The sequence below is a fragment of the Kwoniella dendrophila genome, chromosome 5 (genome assembly GCF_036810415.1).
Source record: "Kwoniella dendrophila CBS 6074 chromosome 5, complete sequence".
NCBI lineage: Eukaryota > Fungi > Basidiomycota > Tremellomycetes > Tremellales > Cryptococcaceae > Kwoniella > Kwoniella dendrophila.
Window position 1 is genome coordinate 1,222,819 of NC_089480.1, and position 22,828 is coordinate 1,245,646.

At 37.9% G+C, this 22,828-nt stretch overlaps 10 protein-coding genes across 10 annotated transcripts; 3 read left to right on the top strand and 7 right to left on the bottom strand.

Moving 5' to 3' along the window:
• Positions 1 to 520: 520 nt before the first annotated feature.
• Positions 521 to 964, bottom strand: L201_004294 (uncharacterized protein; the record flags this gene model as incomplete). The annotated part of the gene is made up of 2 exons (XM_066220037.1): positions 521 to 647; positions 798 to 964. 2 exons carry the CDS (start codon positions 962 to 964, stop codon positions 521 to 523), a joined length of 294 nt encoding a protein of 97 aa, XP_066076134.1.
• Positions 965 to 1,532: 568 nt separating this feature from the next.
• Positions 1,533 to 2,534, top strand: L201_004295 (60S ribosomal protein; the record flags this gene model as incomplete). The annotated part of the gene is made up of 5 exons (XM_066220038.1): positions 1,533 to 1,616; positions 1,785 to 1,833; positions 2,175 to 2,244; positions 2,323 to 2,437; positions 2,514 to 2,534. 5 exons carry the CDS (start codon positions 1,533 to 1,535, stop codon positions 2,532 to 2,534), a joined length of 339 nt encoding a protein of 112 aa, XP_066076135.1.
• A 283-nt stretch (positions 2,535 to 2,817) lies between these two features.
• Positions 2,818 to 4,466, bottom strand: L201_004296 (uncharacterized protein; the record flags this gene model as incomplete). Its single annotated transcript, XM_066220039.1, has 7 exons — positions 2,818 to 2,945; positions 3,023 to 3,161; positions 3,235 to 3,368; positions 3,442 to 3,722; positions 3,807 to 3,998; positions 4,071 to 4,150; positions 4,227 to 4,466. 7 exons carry the CDS (start codon positions 4,464 to 4,466, stop codon positions 2,818 to 2,820), a joined length of 1,194 nt encoding a protein of 397 aa, XP_066076136.1.
• A 578-nt stretch (positions 4,467 to 5,044) lies between these two features.
• L201_004297 (uncharacterized protein) lies at positions 5,045 to 6,736 on the bottom strand (the record flags this gene model as incomplete). Its single annotated transcript, XM_066220040.1, has 4 exons — positions 5,045 to 5,491; positions 5,565 to 5,803; positions 5,884 to 5,939; positions 6,030 to 6,736. 4 exons carry the CDS (start codon positions 6,734 to 6,736, stop codon positions 5,045 to 5,047), a joined length of 1,449 nt encoding a protein of 482 aa, XP_066076137.1.
• Positions 6,737 to 7,344: 608 nt separating this feature from the next.
• Positions 7,345 to 7,569, bottom strand: L201_004298 (uncharacterized protein; the record flags this gene model as incomplete). The annotated part of the gene is made up of 1 exon (XM_066220041.1): positions 7,345 to 7,569. One exon carries the CDS (start codon positions 7,567 to 7,569, stop codon positions 7,345 to 7,347), a length of 225 nt encoding a protein of 74 aa, XP_066076138.1.
• Positions 7,570 to 8,220: 651 nt separating this feature from the next.
• L201_004299 (uncharacterized protein) lies at positions 8,221 to 10,686 on the top strand (the record flags this gene model as incomplete). The annotated part of the gene is made up of 8 exons (XM_066220042.1): positions 8,221 to 9,093; positions 9,185 to 9,203; positions 9,352 to 9,653; positions 9,735 to 9,908; positions 9,991 to 10,016; positions 10,098 to 10,193; positions 10,277 to 10,365; positions 10,424 to 10,686. 8 exons carry the CDS (start codon positions 8,221 to 8,223, stop codon positions 10,684 to 10,686), a joined length of 1,842 nt encoding a protein of 613 aa, XP_066076139.1.
• Positions 10,687 to 10,909: 223 nt separating this feature from the next.
• Positions 10,910 to 11,563, bottom strand: L201_004300 (uncharacterized protein; the record flags this gene model as incomplete). Its single annotated transcript, XM_066220043.1, has 4 exons — positions 10,910 to 11,016; positions 11,171 to 11,279; positions 11,457 to 11,471; positions 11,543 to 11,563. The coding sequence occupies 4 exons, from the start codon at positions 11,561 to 11,563 to the stop codon at positions 10,910 to 10,912; spliced, it is 252 nt and encodes an 83-aa protein (XP_066076140.1).
• Positions 11,564 to 13,203: 1,640 nt separating this feature from the next.
• Positions 13,204 to 17,502, top strand: L201_004301 (uncharacterized protein; the record flags this gene model as incomplete). Its single annotated transcript, XM_066220044.1, has 6 exons — positions 13,204 to 14,246; positions 14,359 to 16,113; positions 16,377 to 16,738; positions 16,826 to 16,933; positions 17,007 to 17,132; positions 17,231 to 17,502. The coding sequence occupies 6 exons, from the start codon at positions 13,204 to 13,206 to the stop codon at positions 17,500 to 17,502; spliced, it is 3,666 nt and encodes a 1,221-aa protein (XP_066076141.1).
• A 630-nt stretch (positions 17,503 to 18,132) lies between these two features.
• Positions 18,133 to 19,793, bottom strand: L201_004302 (uncharacterized protein; the record flags this gene model as incomplete). The annotated part of the gene is made up of 8 exons (XM_066220045.1): positions 18,133 to 18,157; positions 18,236 to 18,478; positions 18,559 to 18,628; positions 18,732 to 18,871; positions 18,994 to 19,219; positions 19,346 to 19,443; positions 19,502 to 19,613; positions 19,724 to 19,793. 8 exons carry the CDS (start codon positions 19,791 to 19,793, stop codon positions 18,133 to 18,135), a joined length of 984 nt encoding a protein of 327 aa, XP_066076142.1.
• Positions 19,794 to 20,386: 593 nt separating this feature from the next.
• Positions 20,387 to 22,526, bottom strand: L201_004303 (uncharacterized protein; the record flags this gene model as incomplete). Its single annotated transcript, XM_066220046.1, has 14 exons — positions 20,387 to 20,557; positions 20,635 to 20,709; positions 20,796 to 20,898; positions 20,970 to 21,032; positions 21,115 to 21,150; positions 21,219 to 21,331; positions 21,400 to 21,423; positions 21,479 to 21,551; positions 21,613 to 21,686; positions 21,761 to 21,858; positions 21,936 to 21,961; positions 22,029 to 22,066; positions 22,147 to 22,249; positions 22,324 to 22,526. 14 exons carry the CDS (start codon positions 22,524 to 22,526, stop codon positions 20,387 to 20,389), a joined length of 1,200 nt encoding a protein of 399 aa, XP_066076143.1.
• Between the last annotated feature and the right edge of the window lie 302 nt (positions 22,527 to 22,828).

Sequence of the window (22,828 nt, forward strand, 5' to 3'; positions counted from 1 at the left end):
AATGAAACATAATAAAAGTTGAAACTGTCTGCATTCTAAGTGATACAGCAAAGTGGAGGTCAACATTACATTTTCTCTTAAAGACAAAAATCATCATTCTCCATTCATCAACGTATAACTATTCTCGATGAAAAAGGACAAGTGTCATATTTGAGTTATTTCTACAGATGAAAAGTGCATGCTTGATTCCATTCCTTGTATGGAAAAATGTAAAATGCCCAAACAGTTCAAAGTATCCCTAATTATACAAACATTTATTTAATTATACGTGATTTCTAGACTAATGATGCTCAATTCTCAACTATCCGTACCATCGTATCTAGCCTGACCTACGGGCTCTTCTCTGGTAACCTTTTTTCAATTATCGCCTAACTTCCTTGCTGTATTGCCAAGTTATCCATCATGATTATGAACGAGGAACAGCAAATAACAACATAGTCAAACACAGGCAAATGAGTAAGAATGAATAGCAAGTTGTTAGCGATATGTCTTATATCGAATAGTTTAAGATCACATCCACTCACTCTAAGAAAGCTTTGGCTTCATTCACTTTACCCGCAAGATATGGTGAACCTCCTCTATCAGGATGATTCGCTAACATCAATCGTCTATGTGCGTCCTTCAATTTAGTTGATGTCGTTGGATCTCTAAGAGAAGGTACAGAAGGTTGGCTGTGGTTAGCCATAAATCCTCACAATGTAAGTTGTAATCCCAACGTTGGAACAACGTCTGATTTCAAGAGTAGAGCATCCAAAAGCAACTTTGGATGTCCGCTTATGTCAAACCATCTAACTCACTTTAATCCTAACACCTGCAATGCTTCTGCTTTATCCATCTTAGCTTTAAATCCACCTTTTAAGAATTTATCTGCTCCACCAGCGGATGCTCTGAACATCTGGTATCCGACTCTTCCTGCTAAACCTGCTCCTAACAGACTTAAGCCGACAACTGTTAATGAGGCCATGATAGATTGATAGTAGAGACTAGTTGTTCAAGCTTGAAATATAGTTCCAAAATTATTTTTATGTAATTTCTCTCAAGATCTGAGCGTGCGATAGATGCGGAGTATGGTGCTCAAGATCTGTTTTGCTATTAAGCCTCTTTGATCAATTCAAGTAAATATCACTTTGTCATCAGCGGCAACCTACTTGATCATCATCTCTCATGCATTCATTTCATTTCGTGCTTCATCTCAAAACGCTTACTTCCGACTTTTAAAGTATCGTAAATTGATTCCGTCAGATGATAAACTAATGCCACAATCATCTCAATATCCGAAATAATAAACGCCGAGTATGTGCGAAACTGCCACCTTATAATTTTTATTTCACTGTATTCCACCACCACCACCGCCATAACCCTTGTGCACACTACCATTCAGACATTCTCTCCCATACAGGATACAGTCAAAATATATTCAACTTTCGTCTATTCGTGATAATTACTTTCTTCATCCATCAAAACAAAAAATCTTTTTTTTTCTTTTTACCCGTTGATCAACAAGACAACAACAACCAAAAAAAAGAGCAAAAATGGCCCCAGTCAAGAAATCCAAGTCCGCCAAAGCTTCCGAGTCAATCAACACTCGATTACAATTAGTTGTTAAATCAGGAAAGGTGTGTTTTGAATTTATATGATGGATCAGTTTGATGTAAAAGAAAGAGATGGGAACAAGCAGTGGAAAATAAATCAGGAGCGGAATGGATGGAATGATAATATCGATATAGATAGGACAGGCTTATTGGAATAGACAGCTAATACAATGACCTTGTTGCACCAAACAGTACACTCTCGGTTACAAACAAGCTCTTAAACAACTTAGATCTGGTAAATGTGAGTATCAATGCCCCTTTCTTCTGTAGTCAATGGTAAAGTGTAGATGAGAAGAGCGGAAGTGCAGATGGAGGAGAGTTGGTGGTGGATGTTACCCATTGTTTTTCGGAGACTGGAGCCGTAAGGCTGAGAAGGTTCTCCTTGCTGACTTCTATTTGTTCTTCCCCCTAATCTCTATCACCTTATCTATCTTAATCAACGTCAAAATCACCAAAATGTACCACTTGCTGCTCGATGTACTAACCATCCCAATGATGCGTTCTTGGATGGACATCAAATGATAACAATCAACATCATAAAACACCATATATACTACACCGATATATAACAACAAATAATAGCCAAGCTCATCTTGATCTCAAAGAACTGTCCTCCTATTAGAAAATCAGAACTTGAGTACTACGCTATGTTGTAAGTTTTGAAAAATATACTTTCGAAATTTCCGATCATAGATATGTGAATCTGACTTGACTACTAATACCTCAATAGGTCAAAAACCAACGTCCACCACTACGACGGTTCAAACGTTGACCTCGGTACCGCCGCTGGTAAACTTTACAGAGTCGGTGTTATGTCCATCCAAGACGCTGGGGATTCTGACCTTGTAAGTCGAAGCTCAGTCACTACCATGGATGCCAAATCGGAATCTCTGCTGATCATCTTGTTTTTATCTCATCCAGCTCCAAGTCGAGACCGCTTAAACGTGATGCACTAGATATCTAAATCATGCATTGTATTTATACGGGTACATATTCTTTGATTCATCCCTATGACAGCAGAATTGGAAGGCAATCAAGCCAAATTACAGCATTGTGACTGAACAAACACATCGTATATAGCTATAGATTACCAGAATCGATAATGTTCTTCATCTCACTTAATCAGAATTAGACCGCTGGATATTTCGACTTTTGACAGCAAATTAGGCGATTGTATACTTTCCTAGCACGACCCTTTCTGTTCTTCCTAATCGACCCAGGTATATCAACTTACTCTGGTTATCCGCATAAGTTTCACTTCAGTTCCCTTATCCAAAGCTGAATCCCAGAAAGTTGGGCTTGTGATATCCATCGGTGGTACTTGTATAAAATCCACTTTCAAGTCATGTTGATCTATAAATTATCGGTATTCGTCAGCTGAGATGAGTCAACTATTACAAGATTCATAATTGGAATTAGAAAGAACCCACTACAGCTGTCGAGGAACATATCAAACGTTTCTTGATTTCTTACTGTAGCTGATATTATAGCTTGTAGATCGTTTTCCGCTTGACCTAACAAGACACTTATGGCCGTGACCAAAGGTTGTATGAGATCTGGATCGTATATCTACAATTTAGATACGATCAGCTCACATCAGTATTCTGTTCTGATTAAGACCTGTTTGCAAGATCATACTCACAACGTCAGCAGCTATTATAGTTCTTTTCTGTTCATTTAATTCTTTCCATATTTTTGGTCTTTGTTCAAGGGGTAAAAATGCGTCTGTCCAATCCAATGCTCTAACTTGGATGTTCTGACGAGAAGAGATTCGATCTAACCGAGATCATGACAAAATATCAGCTTTTTGCAATTTAATGGGGGAAATCAAACGAATTTGTAAATTTACTCATATTGACATTGAACGTTAATCGACTTAAAGGTGTCCTGCTCTCACCATTTTCTTCTTCTTCTTCTTCTTCTTCTTCTTCTTCTTCTTGTTCTATAGCTTCGTGAGACTCTGTTTCTATACCAAGATCAGTTGAAATCACATCTATACCTAATTGAGATACTAAAATGGATAAGAAACCTGTTCCAGCACCTAATTCTACTATACCATTTTGCGTATTTTGCAGAAGACTTTTGTCGAAATCATGTATTAAATGATGTGATAGATGTAATGCTGCTGTCCTATATTTATAAACATACTATCAGCGAAACATTCTCATAAAACAGATATATCATTTGACATTTGACATTACAACAATGATTTACCAAGTTCTTAATCCAGTTGTTCCTCCTTGAATTGCAATTTGTTCTTCCAACAATGTTATTTTCCCTTCTTTCGATATATTATAATTCTGTTCTTCGCTACTATTTGACATCAATTCATTGACATTCTGGTTTTGGTTTGCAGGGTGATGCGAGGGGATATCATAAATGAATGTTCGATAAGATGTTTTTGGGCTGTTTGACATATAAACTTTTGCGGTTAGTCCAGAGAATTCACTACATTGAAGAGCTAACAATGAGGCTTACGCCGTAGATGGTCCAGCTTGATTACTGAATGAAGAAACCATTAATTCAGTTAAGAGATCGTAAAACCTTTCATCAATTTCCTATAAATGACTATGATCATTAATAATCCTACAAGCGATTAATCTCGTTTATAGAGGGATTATTCGGATAACTCACAAGCTCATCATCATTCGAATCCAGTTCTCTCAATCCAACTTCCAAACAATCAACAATTTTCCTCCAGAACTTCTTCCTATATTCATCTTCAGGTTGGCACCTTTCACCTAATAATTTATCTATCAAATATGCCTGAGAATCCAAGTGAATTAATGAATTTGATAGGGGTAATTCTATTAGGTATATAGGATATAAGGATAAATATTGCCTGCGTAATGTTTCTAATGAAAAATTAACCATGGTCGAAGGAAGTTGAACAACCGACACAAGAAATGGTTCGGAAATATCTTCGTTAGCGTTTCAAGTCGGATTTCTATACGTTGATAGCGTGGTATCCGAGTGTTTAGGTATGACTAACGCGCTGAGCTTGAAGGTCGAATCCTCACACACTAAATTGCAATTAAAGTATGAGTTGTACAAGCAAAGAAGTGGTAAATGCGTTTACAGAATTGTTCAGATTTCAAAATATTCGAATCTGGTGGACCGAACAAGTGGAGGTTGTTTCCTGCATATGGTCAAAGGACGGAACAGCACGTCGTTTTACTAAGGAGTGCATTACCTTATACTGTTCATCCTCATATACTGTACAAAAGGATGTAAATTGATATGCTTAAGAATGCTTCCATACCACGGATTATACGATTTGAAAAGTTTAACGAGAAAAGGTATGATCATGAACATCATAGCAAATGGTGGACACGGATACGGATAATCTAATGCATTTGAGCGATAATACTCTAGACTATTGGAATGAAATCGATGTATATGAACTGGCTGGTAAATCAGGAAATCGAGTATGGTCATATGTAGATGTTAGACTAAGAATCAAAACAAACAGATCGTACAGCTTGTCTATCCCATTCTTTGACCCATTCAACTAATTCTTTCCAATCCTTCACTCTGAAACAATTTTCTTTTTGTCCAAATTCGATTTTTTGAAAAGGTATTTCCAAATTTTGTAATTTTCTTTGATCATAATCCATTAATTCAACAGGAGAATTTAAACCACTTTTTGATTTATTCCAATTATATTCACCAAATAATAAACATTCAATTTTTGGTTTCTCATTTTGAGTTTCATATTCTTTCATTTCAAAAGATTGAATTATTGGTTCTAAATTTCCATGATGATCATCTATAAATAATGATGCATTAATTTGTTTTAATATTTTTAATTTACCTAATCCACCTTTACCTTTCCCAGCACCTTCTTTCCAAATTTGTTTTAATCTTTCATTTAATTCTTTTTCAAATTCATCTTCATTCTGTTTATCATCATTTTTAGTGTCAGTGTTAGTGTTACAGTCAACGATATGTTCTTTCAGGTGGTTTGTTAACTTCATCATAAGTACCTGTAAAATAAGTTTCTTTAATGACATCATCTGGATTAGAACCAATTGTTATACCTTGTTTGATTAACCATTCTTTTATACCTTGTTTATCTGATTTAGGTCTTGATGTTACAATATACATTGGATGTCCTAATTCATGTAATTCTTTCACACCTTCGACGAATCCAGGTACAGGTGCAGTGAGCGGGAGTAGGTCTCCTAATGTTTGTACTTTTCTTGCTACATCTATATGATCATGACATAGCATTCAAGATTAGGCATATTACCTTCTCACTTGAAGAACAGTTCGGAAAAGATCCACTTACCTGCCGGTGTGCCCCATCCCCTATTCTGCCATAACACATAAGTTTGTAGATCGTCCCTATAGATTGATATCAGCTTTCGATTCCACTTATCGACAGCGACTGACGACTGTCGCGATTTGGTGCAAGAATTATAGTCTACAACTCACAAAGTCAAATCAGTTGCAAAGTGAACATTATGTTGCTGAATCATCGCAGCCATATTTTCTGAACAAACATCATCAAAATCAATAGCTATGATTCTGTCATTCTTATAAATTGGTTTAGCCTTTTCTGTTCTTTCAGCATCGTTGTCTTCTTTCTTTAAACCTTGCTCTTGACCGCTATCCATTTCCTGCTTGTCGTTTATAGCGGAAATTGAAGGTATTCCAGTGTAACCCTTTAAAGCTTCAGCTTCTTTAGATACTGATCCCTTTCTAGTATCATTGTCGACCGGAGTAGAGGCTATATCGATGCAGATCTTGTTATCATTCTTAGTGACATGTTTGCCACCTCGAGGCATAGGGAAGTTTGTCATCACTGATCCATGAACGGCAACGATGGAAGGATCAGGAGACACTGCCATAGGTGTATCAGTATCGATCGACGATTCAGTAGGTGAACAAGGAGCTTGTTCACTGAGGCTATCCTTCCTGTTTCTGACAGCATGATGGTTGAGGTGATGGCGCATATGTTGATGATGATGATGATGGTTGTGCTTGTGAAGGGTATCGTCTCCGCAACCTTTCGAATTGGTCGAGGTGTTATCGTAAGTTGGAGTAACGGTCATTTGAGTGCTATCTTTTCTAGAAGGTGCTTTCACCGAGCTGGGTGGTACAGTGTCATTTCTGATGGAAGGTTGTTGATTATGAGTCATGATAATGTAATTTGGCAATTAGTTGCTGATAGATAAAAAGGTAAGGGGTTGAGCTAGAGATGAGGGAAAAGTGTAAAAATGTATATGATGTATGCAAGGGAATAGGGGTATATATAAGCACGATTCCTGATAGAATGCGACTCAATCATTGGCTATGTATCCCTATTGTCCTTTGTGAGTCCGTCCTTAGCGCACAACACAGCTTATCGCCTTCCTTTAATCCGAGAAGAGATAAAAGGATTAGCGAAGACCAACCTATTGAGTCGAGAGGAATGCGACATGTATCAGTGAGATGAAGTTAGGAGATTTGACGGAAAAGAGCGAGGTGTGTTGATGGGTTGTAATGATGTTTATAATGCATGTGTATATGTGAGTGATGTCATGTATTTTGGCTATATGTTTTATACTATCAAAAGGATCAAAGCGGTGATCAGTGAGTGTTTGTCATAGCGTGTATCCTGATCATACTAGTGATCTATGATCGAAATGATTGTGAACATAGACCATACTAGAGTTGTTATGGTACTCACCGAAGAGTTACTTCTTTGTGCTTCGCTTCTATGCTTATCCTAAATTTCTTCTTTGATATGTCGACAATAGACGACTGATCATTCAACTTTCCTCCTTGGCGGTAAATCAACTAATTCAACTTGTTGAGCAGAAGGTATCAAAGGATTTGCCATTTCTTTCCTTCTTTCTTTACCTGATTGTTGTTGTTCAATGTGTCTTTTTTCAGTTAAAAAAAAGAAACTTGCTGAACTAAATACTACCATTCCAAGTAATAAATATGGATTTGGACCTTTACGTGCTGGTGGTCTTGGTGGTAATGACATTGTTGTGTAGAGGAGTATTTGAAAGTATGGGAAAAAAAAAAACTTTATTGATAGGAATGTCGGAACTGGACAAACGCCTAGTTTTTTTTCTTACTTGATCTAAGTTCTTAGATCTTCGTTCAGAGATTCTTTTTGTCCACAAGAAGCATTTCAAGCAGTTGGATGGGATCCGGTAGAGAATATGAAATGAAAACGATGTTGTCGAACAGGATTTCTCAGTAATCTTGGGTAACATAGACATGAGTTTAACGTAACGATAGTGCCGCTAGCACACTCCTGAATGTGGGGTCTCCACAGCCAAAAAGGATCTTTTGAGAATTTCAAAAATAGATAATATGAGTAGCAATATATAATGCGCGGTGATGAACTGCGAGAGCTGTGACAGTTACCAGTGTACTGTACCTAGTCTTATAGATATTTAGTTTCACTTTATCCTCGTTTACAGATTCATTCGCAGCTTGCATGATAGACAAGGTCTTTCACGTAGAAAGACCACCCATGATGATATCTTACTCTTTCAACCATAAAATTGGTTATGATTTCAACTTGATACTACTTCGATTCTGGGTTTAATCTATACCAACGGATATCTCATCTTTGATTCGATAGGTGCTTATCAGCATTAAAAGATACCATTACCTGAGAATAGTAATGTTGTTTCTCTCTTCTTCAAAATCTCGCTTATTTTTTCTTTTAATATTGTTACCAATTGTGTCTTTGGTATTGTACTGTCAATCTCTTCAACAAAGTAATTTTGAACATGCTTTCCCGACAGATGTTTTGAGGGATTACACATCACCTTCGACCTATTGTTATTGGCCGAACTCTGCCACTGATGGTTCAAGTCTGAAAGAAGGTACTTCAGGAAAAATAAAAGATTGGATAGGATGGGGTACATCAGTTAAAAATGAAGTAGACAAAGTAGAACATGATGAATCATGGAAGGAAGAAGAATCATTTGAATGGGATGGAAAATTACCAGATATAATACCTTCAAGTGGAATTGAAAAATACATGTTATCTCATATAGAAGATTTACAAGATGGATTTGATCCGAACCATGATTTCGAAGAATATGGTTTGAAATTAGGTAATATAACTTTAAAAGAATATACAAGAGAATTAATATCAACTTATAAAGAATATTTATCACCTTCTTCTTCTTCTTCTTCCCATTACCAAAATAAACTATTTTCATCATCAATCAAATCTGAGAAAATTCCAAAAAATGATTCTCCTACATGGTTATCACCAGTGTTATCAAGATTAAGTTTACGTCCACCTATTTCTTCATTACCTTTCAAACCAAAACAAATTATAACAACAGATAAATCAGATAAATTAGATGATTTACCATATCAATTCAAAAGATGGTCTGAAATTATGCCAGATTACTCTATAAAATATTTCAATGATCAACAATTAAAACAATGGGTTCATGATGTATTTGGGAATTCGAAATCTGAAAAAATTTGGTTAAATTTACCTAGACAAGTTTTGAAAACTGATATTTTTAGATATATGGTGAGTCTCATCTTGATATAATATACGAAAGGTATAAGGAGGATTTAGGGTAACATTCAAGCTAATTTGATATCGCTTTTTGTCTAATTAGGTGATGCTTGTAGAAGGAGGTATATATACTGATAGGTGGGATACATCCTTAAGAATCCGATGAGATTGCATAACTGACCTTCCTTTCGCTTCTAGTGATAGTAGGTGTTCTCAAAATATCGCATAGAAGTATAATCAACTAAACTCTAAGCAAAACAACTCGTTTAGCTGCGCCGATCATCCACGCAGATGATTGGGGAAAACCATATCATTCTGAAACTGCACCTCTGCTTACCCACTTATCCCGTTTACTATCTCTGTCAACTTCTCAACATTTACCTTCTTCACATCCTTTATCTTCGTTTTCATCTGAGCATGCAATAGATGTCATTGAAGGGTTGGTTGATTTCCCTCAAAGTCAATCAAATATATATGATGGGCCTATAGTAGATGATGGAAACGAATTAGGTGAACCTGCTTTAGTAGTTAGTGTGGAAAGTGATGCGGTTGAATTTGGATGGACAAATTGGGTGAGTTAATCGAATTATATATTCATGAGGTATTTCAACAAACTGATGCATTTATTCACCTACCATTTATATAATAAATAGAGGGAAATAGGATTATCTAGGGCAGTTCAAATTACACAATGGACATTTATGGCTAGACCTGGACATCCAGTCTTTTTAGATGCTTTAGGAAGAACATTGAGGAAATCGGAAGAAATTGAACGAAAAATGAAGGAAGGGAAAGGAAAAGGAGAACAGTTTGTACCTGAATCTGCTGTGAGTAGCTAGCTTTACTCATAAGAAAGAAAGAAATACCGTGACATTAGATGCTGACGATCGATCTTCCTTTCTTAAATAGCTGGAATGGACAGGACCTGGTGTCTTGTAAGTGTTTTGAAACATTGGGGTATTTTGTATCAACCAATTTCAGCGTTGAGCTGACTGTATGTTCGATGATCAATTTAGTACGGACTGCGTGTATCGATATTTGTTAGCTAGATATGGTTTCAAGCCTGATCAACTGATACATGTGAAAGAGCCCATAAGAGTTGGAGATGTTCTGTAAGTTTCGGATGAGTCTCGGGTATTGACACAACCTCGCACATCACAGCATCCAACTGATTTCTGCTCACTCTTTTCTGTAGGATATTACCAGCAGGATCGTATTCTAGTGTTAGTCCATTCACAGATGAAGAACAAAGACCTTGGGCAGCAAGTTATCATGGGTTTTTGGGTAAGCCAAACAATTCAACTTTGTCTATATGTTGTGATTACTGATTGATTGAAAATAGGTCGTTGGAGAGAAGCAGATCCTGCTGTGCAAGAATTCGAAAAGTTGAAAAAAGAGAAAGAACAAGCTGAAGAAGCTGAGAAGAAAGCGAAAGAGGAAGCTGAAAACGAAGCCAAGGAAGCTGAAGAAAAGACGGACCGGGTAGTTCATCCTGAATCAGAGGAGGAGAGTTTTCAAGAGAGCGGAGGGAATGAAGAGGTACAAGATGGTGATGGTATACCGAGAGGTAGAATTGGTAAAGTACCTTTATCACCTATAGGATAAATAGTACTTCTTTGGTGAAGGATTAACGAAATAATGACGCAAACGAATTAACGGGAGTGTATGTATATATAGCAAAGGATAAATTAGTATACCCAAAAATCGTTTTTATACCCCAGTGCAATAGATCATATAGGATTATGCATGTAGCATAGGAATTTTCATAACCCTAATCATCCAATTCAAAATGTCGACGGAATCAGTGAACGAACGGTCTGCAATTGGGTTATTTCTTTTCTTCAGGAGGTTTAAAAGCTTCTTTCGGAACACTATTCTGTATTGGATTTAAATTCTTATCACCAAGTGTAGTTTGTTGAGCAATCTTTTCTTCCCCTATCGCATTGAAGATAAGATATTGTGATATTGTCAGCTATACACCCTCTCTCGCCTTCCAAATATGCAGGAGAAAACGACTGTCTGTAAGATCCAAAGACAGTCTTTTATGCCAATACAGGCGCGAATAATACTTTCTACATTTTCAACTCACATGTCAATTTCTCCAATGGTCTGTTTCCTCTCAATGTAGCATCTTTTCTTCTAGCATCAATTTCTTTCTTAGCGTAATAAAATGATACACCTGCTGCTACGATTAAAGCCTGTATATAGTAAAAGATAATTCAGTCTGTTTTCAACTAGTTCAGAAGTGTACTTCACGACATGATGAGTATCATGTTATCGATCGACTAGCGGAGAGATAAATGATGAAACTGGGTGAAACGGTATTTCATATAGGTTTCATCTATATGTGAAGAAGGGGAAAACAGTAAACTTACACCCCAACCGTATGCCTAGAATAAATAACATGGTGGAATTAGCTGTCCAATTCGCGCTTCCAGTAGATAGTCCATAGCTAACTTACAACTGATCCAGCAGTATTCATCTTGTCGAATTTATCAAATAGTCTGAATTGAGAAGAAGTGTTCCGACAGATTGTTATCAGTGCCGTAACGATAAAGAAACGAAGATAAAGTGTCGAAAGACGATCATCTTACTTATTTTAGCCTAGTACTCCCACTGAACCAATCGTCCGGACATAGTACTAACGTTTATCTGGTCCCCCCTTCTTTCCGCTTAATGCCACATTCCGCTAGGGACACATTGTGGGTTTTGCTCCGAGTTAACGTAATTCATGCATTTCAAGTCAGAAGTGATGCAGCAAGAAGACAGAAGCTTGTATCCAAGCCGTATATCATATATGGTCCTTGACATTTTAAAGCTCAAGTGAGGGTGTAACAGTAGTGGGCTCGACACTTGCAGCCGCGTCTCGAGTGGACCATGCGTACGAAGCTTGAGCTCGCTGCCACCACCACCGGCCGGAAGACCACAACAAAATCGGTCTGAACAATACGATAATGTCAGTATCTACAAGAGATGTACTTCCGTAGTAACAAAAATCCATGTTATACGGTAGACACATTTGACAGTGAGCTATAGCTCCATGTCTCCTAAGCCTGTCTATCATGATTAGGTTCTTCTTTCGATCAAGTTTGACAGATGAAGATATGTCGTAAGATAATTAGGAGGAATAGGAATTTACCGAAAGAGAGATCTTTGATCAAATCAGTTATAAGCGGCTAGAAGAGTTACCCTGAGATTACCTTTTGTTACATTAGGAAAAAAGGTTAACATTTTGTTATTGTCTTGTCTGAATTCGGGAATTTCGCCGATTCACCGTGCGTTTTCTACTATTGTATGAGATTTTGTTATTCTTGTCCCATTTTGACGTATGTACTCTACCTTGATGGCATGCATGTTCATGTTACATCAGCTTCTTGTTGAATGTTGTTCGTTGCTTTAGTCGAATTATCCACACAGCAGTTACGGTACAGACGATAGACAAAGGACTAACTCGATATACCACATATAATATACATACAACAGTATCGGAGCCTTTACACCGCCGCGAGATCATTATCATCATCATCATAATTATAGTTGTAGTTACGCATCGCCTTCACACCGACACTAAAAGAATAACAACAACAAAAAAGTAAACGGCTTAAGCTTAACTTGACTATTTTTACATCGCCTTTTAGAACCATTTCTATTGGAATCGATATCATAGGTACACAACACTACTAGGCCTATTACATGTCATCATTACATAGAAGATCCTTTTTTCACCTTTAATTAATTTCTTAAAAGGTTACATAAACTTCTTGAAAGATATCCATTATATTCGGATGCTTTATTCAAGATAAGAAAAAATAATATAACCTCGATCACAGTAATTTCAAGAGGATTGTTCCCATGTGTCTTGAATATATCCGGAACTAGTTGGTGCGATATTAGGTAGCTTGTCAAATCGATTCATTTGTGTGGATTAAGGAGAACAATCGTTATTTAGTGTGAGCAAAGGATAATACCGTTTACCTAGTCCCGTATATGGCTTCCAGCTAAGATTATCAAGATTAACCAAATGATTTCCTTGACATAGCCTCTTCCTTATCTCTTCACAGCATTATCACTCAACCCTTTATTCCTAAATCTTGTTGATCTAATCTTACAATCATTGCCAAGATGACAGATCAATCACCACCTTCATTCGATGCTATATTTTCATCACAACAACCTCCAAGAAGATCATCAACTTCATCATCATTCAACGCGTATATGTACCAAAATCCGTATCCTCAACAACAACAACCACAACAGTCCGTAGATCAAGCTCAAATGATAGGTGGAAGTCAAAATATAGTCGATGAACCTCAACAGTTGGGTAAATCCGGTAGTAATAGTATATATGGACAAAATGGAGAGATAATACAACATCAAAGGGATAGAGCAGAATCCTCAGCTTCAGTATCTGATATGATGATGAGGAATTTCCATTTGAATGAAGGGGCATCAAGTTCTGGACAACAACAACAACACTTACCATCACAAAGAAGACAATCTTCCCTAAGACAAGAATCGTTACCTTTCAACCCAGCTTCAGATTCAACTATAATAGCCACTGCACCTAGACAAGGTAACCAGATATATAGCCCTCTACAAAAAGATCAAACACAAGCTTTCAGATCACCACCAATAGGTGATATAATGTTTGGGGGAACAGGTCAAAGATTACAGCAGGCTCAACAGCAACAGAACAATCAGCCGTCACCACAGTATCAACAGCAGTGGGGTGGTGATAATTATGGAGGAAACGACACTGGAGGTATATTGCAGCAGCAGCAACAACAACCACCTATACAATACTCTTATTTACAAAACCAACAGTCACAGCAACAACATACTAGCCCATTTGCATCTCCCTTACCAACACCTTCTTCTGCAGGTTTAGAATATATGACACCTGGATCAGCTAATTCACTAAATGATGCTGCTGTATATGATCCATATTCACCATACTCAAATGCAGCTCTTACGCCCAATAATCAAAATAACCAGAATAATGGTGTATGGGGGGGTCAAGATTTTGTAGGTGGTCAAGGTGAATCTTCTCAGGGATATTCTGCAGGATATATAGGTGGCAGTGGAAACGACAGTCAATTAGGCGGAATGGAGGATATGATGGGCATGAATGATCAGGAAGCACTACACAATGAGCTGCAGAGAATGTAAGTCTACATCTTTCCATCTTTTATCATTGCATTGGTACTTTCGTGTAACATGTGGTGCTGCTGAAGCAAATGACGAATCGCTGATCTGACTTTCCGCTGAACCACCCAGTATATCCAATACATCTCATCATAGCTCTCATTCGCAATCAAGAGAACCATCACCGTTTGCTCAAAAAGCTCATACCCCGGATCCTAATCTTAATCAGTCTTACCAGAACCCACCTCAGCCAGGATCTGCTGGTCACTCGAGACAAGGCTCTTTCCCTTCTTCTAGATCACCTAGTCCTTTTGCCCCCATTCAACAACAGTTATACGATATAACCGACTTAACTTCTCCACCGACGAACGGTCATTTTGCTATTTCTGCTCCAACGCCGCAAGTCAACTCTTCATTCTTCAGTAAACCTCAATCGCCACCTGCCCTTATCATACCTAATCAACATACCCCATCTCCAGTGCTACCACCTATTACCACAACCGTAGAAAATGCGCGAAGAAACGTAAATGCTCCCCGTCAAGGAGACTTAGGTGGATCAGTTAGTGGTGGGCTGTTACCTCCTGCAAATCCTGCTTTAGAACACTTGACTGGTATGGCAGGAATAAGTCCTATCGCCCCAAGTGCAGATGGTCCAATGATTTATATACAACCGAGTACACCCATTAGTGGTTTAAAGGACGGAAGAGGATTGTTCGATGCCGCTTTGCGTCGTGCTGGTCAATTAGCTCAGCAAAGTCAAAATGGTCAAGGTCAGCCACAAGGATTCAACGTCCCTTCGCCTCAGTCGCATACTATAGGGCAAGCTAGCTCTTCCACTCAAATTGGTCAACCTGGTCAGACGGATAATGTAGGTAATAACGGTTTACAGGGAGTAGATTTTGCTAGTGCTATGGCTTTCCAAGCTTCTCAAGGCTGGGGACAAAGTGGAGTACAAGGAGGATTAGGCGCAGGCATACAGACTCGACCAAGAGCAAAATCAGACTCTTTCATGCCATCACCCACAGCCGATTCTTTTGATCGACAAGCTTTATTCAACCTCTTTGCTGGTGCGAACCCTACCAATAACGATGTCAGTAATGCTATCGACGACCAAGGTGTCTCAGATCAATGGAGAAGTACAGTGAATGCTTGGAGAACAGGTTTAAATGAGAATGCTGGGGATTTGAACGGTCAGCAGACGAATTCAACTCTTGATCCTAGATTATTACCTGGGCAAGAAAATCAACATCATAATAACGCTCTACATCAGTATCTAGTGCAACAGCAGCAAAACCAGACCATCGACTCAAGTCAGCAGCATCAACTGAACCAACTACAAGCTCAAAGAAATAGATTACCGCCCTTGAATACAAATACCGCTTTACAAGGACAAGGAAACGAAAACGGCGCTGGCGGGGTATTCAAATATGAGCCAGGAGAATTCTCACCTACTTCGATGGCATTTTATCAATCAATTGGTCTATTCCCGCATTCTGCGTCTGAATTACCTGGTACGACATCTGCTCCATTCTACACCACCACTTTTGGCGATATTTCAGGTGATGGAAACGTTGTACGATCAAATTACCCGAATACGGCTGGACCTTCTCAAGCCACATTCTTAACAACGCCAAATTTACAACAGCAAGGTGGTAGTAGTGCACGTAGAAGATCGTTCGGTGAACATCATGCTGTCGGTGCAGGTACACCAGGTTATGGAGTCGAATTTACTCAAAATAACGGTATTTCCAATAACAACTCACCATTCGGTCAATTAAGGCCCGGAGCAGTCAGAGGCGTTAGTAGTGGTGGACATAGAAGAGCAGCTAAATCTGAAGATTTTGGTAGAGTTGGTACAGGTTGGGGTGTGGGTACAGGTGGATCAACGTGAGTTTCGTTTTTATCCTTATCTTTCCCTGAATCTTGGTGAATCCAACATACCTCAAAATCCTGTTGTCCGCAAATACTTCGCCACTTAATCTAATCTAAAAGCTATAAATGCTATGATTTGAGCTTGTTTGTGTGTGTTGTTGTATTCGTTGTGTATACAGCCATACTGTGCAGGAAATGCGACTACGAGGATGACGGACGATCAAAGCTGTGCAAGCAGTCAAAGCGGTGCTGACTTATCATTGGAAAATCAACTATAGAGCCGATTTCTTACAAAGTATAACAGCAAATGATGGATCATTATTACCACCCACAAATCGTGGTAGATCATTGTCACATTCGAGAAATTCATCTGCGTCTTCAATAAGATCAGCTTCACCTGCTTTATCAATCAGTTCACAAGGCTCAAACTGGTCTTCTAATATCGGAGAAAATAGAATGGATTTGCCTGAAGGTGTTTTATTACCTACTCAACAACAAACTGATATGAATTTACAGAATCCAATAACCTCAACAAAATCAGGAGGTAGAAAGAGAGTAGCTAAAATGAAAGTTACAAGTGTAGCTACGGAAGTTGCAAGTACGAGTAGGAGAACAAATAGTGGAGTGTTCAAATGTCCTGGTGAGTCACTCAAAATTGTACACTATATCGACCGATTCATGACATTGGAGGGGAACATCGCAAACTTATATATGCTACTTTTGTTAGTACCTGGATGTGGTAGTACGTTTACGAGACACTTCAATTTGAAAGGTCATTTAAGATCACATAACGATGAAAGACCTTATAAGTGTTTATATGATGGTTGTCCGAAAGGTAAGCTAAATGCTGCTTTTAATCTCATACTTGCCTGTCTGGAAACGCTAACGGGTCCTTGACTCTATAATAGCTGTTGTCGGTTTCGCTCGTCAGCATGATTGTAAAAGGCATATGTTACTACATGAAGGTTTGAGGCCATTCGAATGTGAAGGATGCGGAAAGAAATTTGCTAGATTGGATGCTCTAACAAGACATCGTAAGTTAGATTCTACAGCATCTTACTATCATTTACTGCCTTATGATCTGCCTCCTTATGACAAAGTCGTAGCTGATCTCATTTTTGATTATCATCAGATAAATCTGAACAAGGTCAAGAATGCGCAATAACGCATCCTTTACCTACTAATCCAGATGGTACACCAATGTCAGAATCACAATATAAAGTATTCAAAGGTGTGAAAATACCGCAACCTGTAACATCTTCACCTAATAGCAATGCTGCAACAAAAAGTCGAAGAAGGAGTAGTGGAGTCAAATCTGAATTTTTAAGCGGTGATGATAGATCAGGTAATGAAAGTGATTTAGGTGGTGGTATGAGTGGTATGGAAGAATATGATAGGTTTTAGAATGGAGAAATGCTATCACGGGGAAAACTCAGTTGATTGGTGACGAGATAGAATGCGAGGTGATTCATCTTCTCACCTAAGAACAGTACGGACATTATACATACAGAAAGTCACATATGATATCGCTTTTTCATGTACTGATTATATGTAACTTAGAAATGAGTATATATACAACATATATGTACAACACATATATACATATATGTATATTCATCATTTGATTAATTATGGAAATTTCGCTTTTGATCAAGAGTCAAAGAATTCACTCAAATAGCATCTCTGATATGCTTGTGATGTGTAAAATATAAAAATCAAGAAATGCATTCATATCTCATACAAGAGAGGTCTTTTCCGCTATTGACCGATTATTCACGATAAAATCGAAATGAAAGTTGTCCAAGTCGAATAGGAGATGATTACAGATAAAAATTCATTTTTGTTTTGTGTTATGGAATCGTACAACTAGCAAAAAGTTTTTCCCCATTTTAATACTGATTACAAACAACTCGAACATCTCAGATGGAATACAGATGAAGGAAAACGTACCAAAATTTGAGATGACCAGAAAGCCACAAAGAGAAAGTTGAGATCATAAGGATGATGATCAGAATGTACATTTCGTTCAATTATCTAACCACGTTGCCAGAAGAAGTTACTACAAGTTTCAAATCATAGAGGTAAGCGTTCCAAATGATTAGACGATAGCTCACAATCAATCTACTTGTAGACTTACGTTTTACCGTCAAACCCTTTACTACTCAATTCTCTCACTTCATCTTCCGTTAAAGTGAACGTTATTGCTTTTGCATTCTGTTCAGCTTGTTTTGAGTTTCTCGCTCCACCTAACGGTATACAACCTTTACTTATTACCCAATTCAATGCAATTGCTGAGATTGATACATCATATTTCTCAGATAGACTTTTCATATAGTCAATCAATGGTTCGATCTGTTCCCATGTGTAATGATTACTGAATCTAATGATTTTGATTTGGAATGAAACGATGATCAGTCTATATTATATATTTACGCTGCGATTCTCAAACTCTCAACTCACCTTCTACCTGAAGGTATAGGATTAGCGGCATTGTATTTACCTGTTAAACGTCCCATAGCAAGTGGAGAATCTATGCCATGAATGAGCTCATCAGTCACTCCACCAATTTTCTTTTAATATTGCATTGAACGGGGAAACCCAGAAATAAATGAAATAGATCTTCTAACACTCACAAGCTAAACAAGTTATATCTCTTTTCTTCATTTCTTCCAATAAACCATTTTTATCTGGACCTTGACGAAGTAAATTGAATTCAATTTGATTCGAAGCTAATTTGATATTATGTTTGGCTAATATATCTGAAAATGCAATCCTGGTAGTATTCGTACAAGTATGTTCAGGTCAGTAATTATATTTGCATATAGTCGTAAGGAGAGCATTGAAAGATGACGAAAGAAGAATGAAATCGAAACGATATAGGTGAAGTGAACTTACAATTCATTTTTACTAAAATTTGAGACCCCAACAGATTTACATAAACCTAAATCTACACAGTCTTTTAAACCTATAGCTAACTTTTCGAATGAACCTAAACCACTTGATGAATGAATTTGATATAATTCAACCGAAGATAAATCTAGTCGTTTCAATGAAGCTTTCAATCTTTCTACTAAAGGTGGATTCAATAAATAAGATGACCCTGGCCTTGGGAATGGTAAAACTGTAACGTATGAAGTTTATAGCATCTAGATTAGCCGTAATTCGTACAGTTGCTCAGTCTCATAAAAAGTATGGAGTTGTATTTATGATTTCTTCGTCGTAGACAGAGCTTCGTGACAAGACTTACACTTTGTAGCGATAAACAATCTATCTTTCACTTCTTGAGAACTCTCTTTTATAAGTCCACCGATTATCTTCTCCGACTCTCCATCACCGTAAACTTCACTATTGGGTAAAGTCACAACTGTGAGCTTGAGCTGATTGATTGTAATCCTACACTCACGCTGTATCATAAAAAGTTAATCCTTCTTTGATCGAAGTATGCCATGCTTGCTTTATATCAGGTAATTGTTCTGGTTTATATCCCCAAGTTTTATCACCCCATGACCAAGTACCTAAACAAAATCAGGAATTTGCAAGTATCAGCCGATATATCTATCGGATCACTGAATTGGTAAAAACAAGCCAAGCTTTGAACAAACATGTCTAGCTGTTGGGAACTTACCAATGGCTAAAGCAGGAACTTGCATTCCAGCAATAGTAGCTTGTTTAATTGTTTGATTCGCGATAGACATCGTGATTGTAGAGACCTTCTTTCCTGCCGCTTCACGGATTGCAAAGATTGTTAAGTAAGTCGAGATGATTGGTTTCTCCCAAGTATATTGTTGATGTAGTCTATTTATACCTTTCTATAACAATATGGATAGACTGATGTAACTGTCTCGTTTTTATATATTCACACTCTCATAAGTGGAGATCAGATGGCCGAAGTAAGAATGATCAAACGTTTTTCTTTGTTGTCTATCTATAACGATCTAACGGAGATCCATTCGATAGCAGACTTAACAAGGATGAAAGGTTATTTTTGGAATGGAATATAGAGATAATCACAATGATAATAGCGGAGTATGGTCTCGAAGACCATCATCAATCTCGTAATCCAAAAAAACTCGAAAACAGATCCGTAAGTTCCGGGCAGCTTATTCTCAAAGATAAGATAGATATGACGTCACGTGCATAGTCGCCTGAACAAGCTATAGCGCTACTAGCACAGTAGTGTAACGAGCAATTATAAATCTATTCTCAATGTTCCCGTTAATCTGATAGTTTGAGGTAGGATCTGTATCGCTTGCGCATGACATGCATATGTGATAGGCAAGGAATGGTATTATACGTGTTTACTATACCGAACATCCTCCTCTTCTGCTAGGATCTTCTCGCCTAAATCTATAATTTGGGATCTATCATCCAATTCAATCTCTTCAGGAGCGTTTAAATCACGAGAACTACTAAATTTATGCGCAGAGAGATTGGTTGGAGTCCATAGATCGTCTGACCCCTTTAATTTCCCAAATTCAAATTTAAATTCAAATCAGTCAAACGAAACTTGAAACGTTACAATGATCGATTACTTACTTCTTGCGACAAATCCACTGTAGCTCGATGCATTTGGTCTGGAGCTGGTTTATAAGAATTGTCCTTTGATTTCGACTAAATCATAAAAAGATTCAAATTTTCAGTCAAAGGTGTATCGATTTAAATTCTCGAAAACTTCGGAAAAGAAAGAGAGCACTTACCTTGCTTTGACTGCCTGATGAGCCTGGTACACGCTGTCTCAAATTCAGTCGAGCATTTAGAACAGCTAAAATACCAACTGCATATACTTTTGACTGTATAATACTAAATGAAGGATTATTTGCGAAGTTAGCACAGAGCTGAAGACAACAGGTGATAACAAATTTGAAGTTCACGTGAAAAAGTAATGCCAAGGTGAGCCTCGATTGACCAGAAATTGTATGAATAAAGCCAGAGCGCTAATATCGGGCATATCATATTGTCAGTTTACTTATAGTTGCGGTAAGAGCATTTCAATGAATTGGGATTATGAATGCTTACATCAAAGTACCAGGCAATTGGGTTTCGAAAGATAATCTGTATGAGGATATTATTCAGCCTTCAACACCAAAATACTCTATACGTTTTGATAAATCTTGACATACCGTATGAGCCTATTGACCAGATTATCGGTAGCCGTCCATCCAGTCTTCGCTGTTCTTAAACCCCAAGCGATACTTGCAAGTAATATAACATCTACAAGAACTCCACATAATGTCTGGGTTGCGAAAGAGATCTAACGTCAGCTTTCTTTCTTATTGTTAATTCGTATAGTAATCGACCTGCCCATAGATAAAAGAATATTTGAACCTATCCATAAGGTCAGTTTGATTTCAGTGACTGTTACGTGGGGATCTGTACTTACGGCTTTGTCGAAATTAGCTAGATTACCTCTAGTGATTACCGAAAGTCCTAAAGATCCTGCTGCTGAGGCGAGGCTATACAGATATACAGGTCAGCTCATGAACAATGTTTTTGAGTGATTCAAGGAACACTTACATAAGAGGAGTCACTAAAAGCAATACGATATATCCTCTTTTGTTAATCCTATAAGCTCTTTCTGCGAAGAAAGCCTTTGTGGAGAAATTTATTGTTAGCGAAACCCCCAATATATCACCATATTACCGTTTCATTTAAACAGACCCACTTGAGCTACGAGAGCGATACAAGTATCGAAAATAAAGTAATTGGCGAAAAGTCCCTGTTCTGAAGGATCGTTTGCGTTTGACGATAATCCACTTGTGACTGAGATCGCCGATATCAGCGATTGAACCCAAGAAACATTGAAGCTCAACAAAGAGGAGAAAATGTAAACGTCGTACCTAAATGTATCATCCACCATATAGTACTGTTAAAGCGGTAATGACCAGTTGTCAGCTAAAGTCCGAGCAAAACGATGTCATTTGGCGACTGACTACACTGTCACGCCCAGTGATATTACGGAGATCCAATACTTAATTTCAATATGTCATTATCAGCATCTATGTCTAAATATGTGAATGTGAAAACGAATACGGAGTATATTTTACTTACTATTATCGCTTTTATCCATCTCCTCTCGGTTGACCTAGACCATATATGCCAAAATACGAATTGTTGCATTATGATACCGAGCATAATAGCATCAAACGCGAATCTGATTAATCAGGTATAAACACCAATTAGCTGATCTGCATCAATCGGCATCATAGGATATAAGAAATGACATACGCTAAAACAACAGGTATAACCTGATTTGGCATTTGCATTCCTCCTCCTCCTCCTCCTCCTCCTCCTCCTCCTCCTCCTCCTCCAGGTCCTGATCCTCCTCCTGGTCCTCCCGGTGGCGGTCCATTGCCTGGAGGTGGACCTCCAGGAGGAGGAGATCCGCTTGGTGGTCCGCCAGATGGTGGTGGAGGTGGTGGACTACTCATTGTTCTTTGTTTTGAAGAACGATTTTGATCTCGTTGATATAAGCCTAATCGAAATATGAGCTGTTGCGCACTAGATGTCAGATGAATAATTACAAACTGGCAAGCCAAGTCGAATTTAGAATATCTAAGTATACCTTCAACAGGTAAATCATGATGATCAATGAGATATCTTGATCTTGAAAAGAATGGGAACTTCCACTTAAAATTTCATTCTTCCGATCTCATCATGAGTCATAGGAGTTAATGCGAGACAGCTGGGAAATCCATATATATCCCCTAAATATATCGAAACATGGGTGGAG